The sequence below is a fragment of the Oryza brachyantha genome, chromosome 9 (genome assembly GCF_000231095.2).
Source record: "Oryza brachyantha chromosome 9, ObraRS2, whole genome shotgun sequence".
In the NCBI taxonomy this organism is placed as follows: domain Eukaryota; kingdom Viridiplantae; phylum Streptophyta; class Magnoliopsida; order Poales; family Poaceae; genus Oryza; species Oryza brachyantha.
In genome coordinates, this window is record NC_023171.2 from 10,825,499 (window position 1) to 10,828,287 (window position 2,789).

General features: G+C 55.2%; 1 protein-coding gene across 1 annotated transcript; it reads right to left on the reverse strand.

Annotated features, from left to right (window-relative positions):
- Nucleotides 1-457: 457 nt before the first annotated feature.
- LOC102712108 lies at nucleotides 458-2,038 on the reverse strand. Its single transcript, XM_006660632.3, has one exon. The coding sequence runs from the start codon at nucleotides 1,933-1,935 to the stop codon at nucleotides 754-756; it is 1,182 nt and encodes a 393-aa protein (XP_006660695.2). The 5' UTR covers nucleotides 1,936-2,038; the 3' UTR covers nucleotides 458-753.
- Nucleotides 2,039-2,789: the final 751 nt, after the last annotated feature.

The window sequence follows — 2,789 nt, forward strand, 5'->3', positions numbered from 1 at the left end:
CTTTTTTCTGCGCACGTTTCGCGAACTACTAAACGGTGTATTTTTTGATATAAAAATTTATATAAAAGTTATTTTAAAAAATCATATTAAACTATTTTTTTAATTTACAATAGCTAATACTTAATTAATTATATACTAATGGTTGTTCTTGTTTTGCATGCGTTGATCTGATGGCTTTGAAGTCCCTCTTGCGAACGAGCCCATACTGGGTCAACTAAACCTAGGGGGATTAACCGTAATGGTCACTACCATTTCTGAAGCATAAGAATCTTGTAAAATGGTCGTTTGGATTTGAGGAAGGTTCGCCAATTGCAGGACCCGTTAGTTCTTTTTGATATACTATCTTCTCGGCAGAGTAGCAGCATGCCAGCATACATGCATCAGCACCAGCCCGACGTGACTGCTAAAGATTGGACAACACTAACGGTATCCAAGTAACCAACACATGCAAACACAAAGAGAGATATCCATGGAGAAAAGGTGAGAGGGCCAGAGGGGAAGGTGGATGTTCTAAGCATTAGTTTAATCCGGCAATATGCAATTTTCATTTCCGGGAGGGTGTGTCTTACAATTAACGGTTCATTGTGCACATGAACACAGCTTAATTTACTTGTGAATTCATGCACACGAACATGGGCTAGTTTACTTTTCACTTGACATAAGTGTTGTTTAATTCCTCCTATGCGGGGGGAAAACGCAGAGACGAGGAGGAAGAAACGGCGGGGCCCACATGTTCGGCCGGTGCCGGGGAGGTCACGACCTCGCCACCGCCTGGGCGAGGCGCCGGACCTTGGAGGCGATCTCCGGCGGTATCTGCACGGCTGCCCGCGGCGGCTCCTTGCGCCGACGGAGGTCCAGCCCGAGCGCGTCCGAGACGTCCTCGGATGTCCACCCTGCTCGCCGGAGTGAGTCCGAGCACCGGTCCGTTTTTAGGAACAATGCGTCGAGCACCGCGTCGGCATCGGCCGGGGGTGCCTCCTCGCCGTCGAACAGTCCGGAGGCGGCAACCTCGACCATCTCGTCCACTTCTCTGTCCCTCCAGCCACCGTTCTTTAGAACCGTTCCGAGCTTGTCGAGGTAGTTGTCGACCCAGAGTGGGGTCGACCTTGAAGGAGGCGAAGGGCAGCCCGAGGAGGAGGCGGTGGAGGCTTCCGAGGATGATGAGTAGCGACGGCGTCGGTCGGAGGCCGCGTCGCTCCAGAACTCGATCCAGCGCGGCGACTGGCCGCCGCAGGCGGCGTCGAGGCTGCGGCGAGTGTACGGCGTGCAAATGCTGGAGGGTGTCATCGACGGGTAGGACACGTCAAGCGGCTGGAACGAGGACTCCCAGGTGAAGAAGTGCAGGACGTCGAGGCCGCAGCAGAGGACGCGGTCGTCGGTGATGAAGAACACGGGGTTCCCGGCGAGACAGGGGCGGCAGGGAAGGTAGCACCGGTCGAACAGCGGCACGAGCAGCGGCGCGCGCCTGATGGCGGACCGCGCGAGCCGCCGCGCCCGATCGGGGTCCGACGGCCTCGGCCCCCAGCACCGTGGCCACAGCGCTCCCTTCGCGATCTGCAGCGACGCCGCCGCGACGGGCAGGTCGAACGCCGCGCGGAGCCCCGCCCGGCCGCGCCAGTCCGGGAACCCAGGGCCCGACGGGAGCCCCATCGCCAGCACGGCGCGGAGGTCAGGCGGGAACGTGAACCCCATCTCCGCCTCAACGCGGGCGAACTCCGCGTCGGACAGCCCCAGAAGGACCGCGACCCCCGTCGCCCGGAGGTGCGACAGCACAGCCGCTGCCAGCCCATCAAAAGACTGCAGCCCGTGGCGCGGCGACGGCGACGGCGACGCCGACGCTGTCCCCGCCGCGGCGCGCGTGGACAGGCGTCGCAGCCCTGCCGCGTGCGCCGCCGGCGGCGCGAGCCCCGCCATCCTGTGGTCCACGTCCACCATTATGACCGCCCTCAACCGTAACCTCCTCCCTCTCCTTCCCTCGCGCGGGCGGCGGGACAGCGAGAGCTCGTCTCGGTGAGAACGGCGGGCGTTTTTGCTGTTCGGAGAAAGAGAGAGAAGAGATGGGGCGGAAATGTGGGGCGGAGTGAGTGTTATATAGGGGAAGTCGCGGCCGCGCGTCGGGTGGAGGGGATCAAGGGAAGGTACGACAAAAATGGGCCCTACGCCCGTGGGCTTTGGCCCCACTGCAGCTCATGTGGCTGGGCCTGCGAAGGCGACGCGGTGCAAGTGTGCAACCGTGCGGCTCCAGTAGTCAAGTTCGGCTCGCTCTTCCGGCCTGCCATGTCGACACGAAATCGATGCAAAATTGTATTGCCTCCGTCTTATTGAAAAACCAATTTAGATTTTCAAATTTTTCTAAAAGACTTCATTTTTAAGTAATTATTGTATAAGAGTTTGGTAAAGTGAGAAATAAATACAATAGAATTTGAGAAGGCATATGACACATGTATAGATATTTTAGAAGTATAGTGTATTATAGTCTGTGACTTTCTATTGATTTATATAAGTTATACTTGAAATGGAGTGGCATAATTGTTGTGTCCATATAATGACCACCCGTAAATTTCTAGCTACGAACTGTATTTTGAATATTAAAAATACAGAATTCGTTTTGAACAGATACTATATAGGTTGCTCCTTTCATCCAGATCAATCATCCGTTGCTCCTTTTTTTATACAACATTATGCACCGAACGAATTTCATCTACAGATCGATTATGATGAGGAGCGGGGGCCAACGACAACTGTGTTCATAAATCAAGACCCAGAAACCAGAGTCCTGTACATGTGGA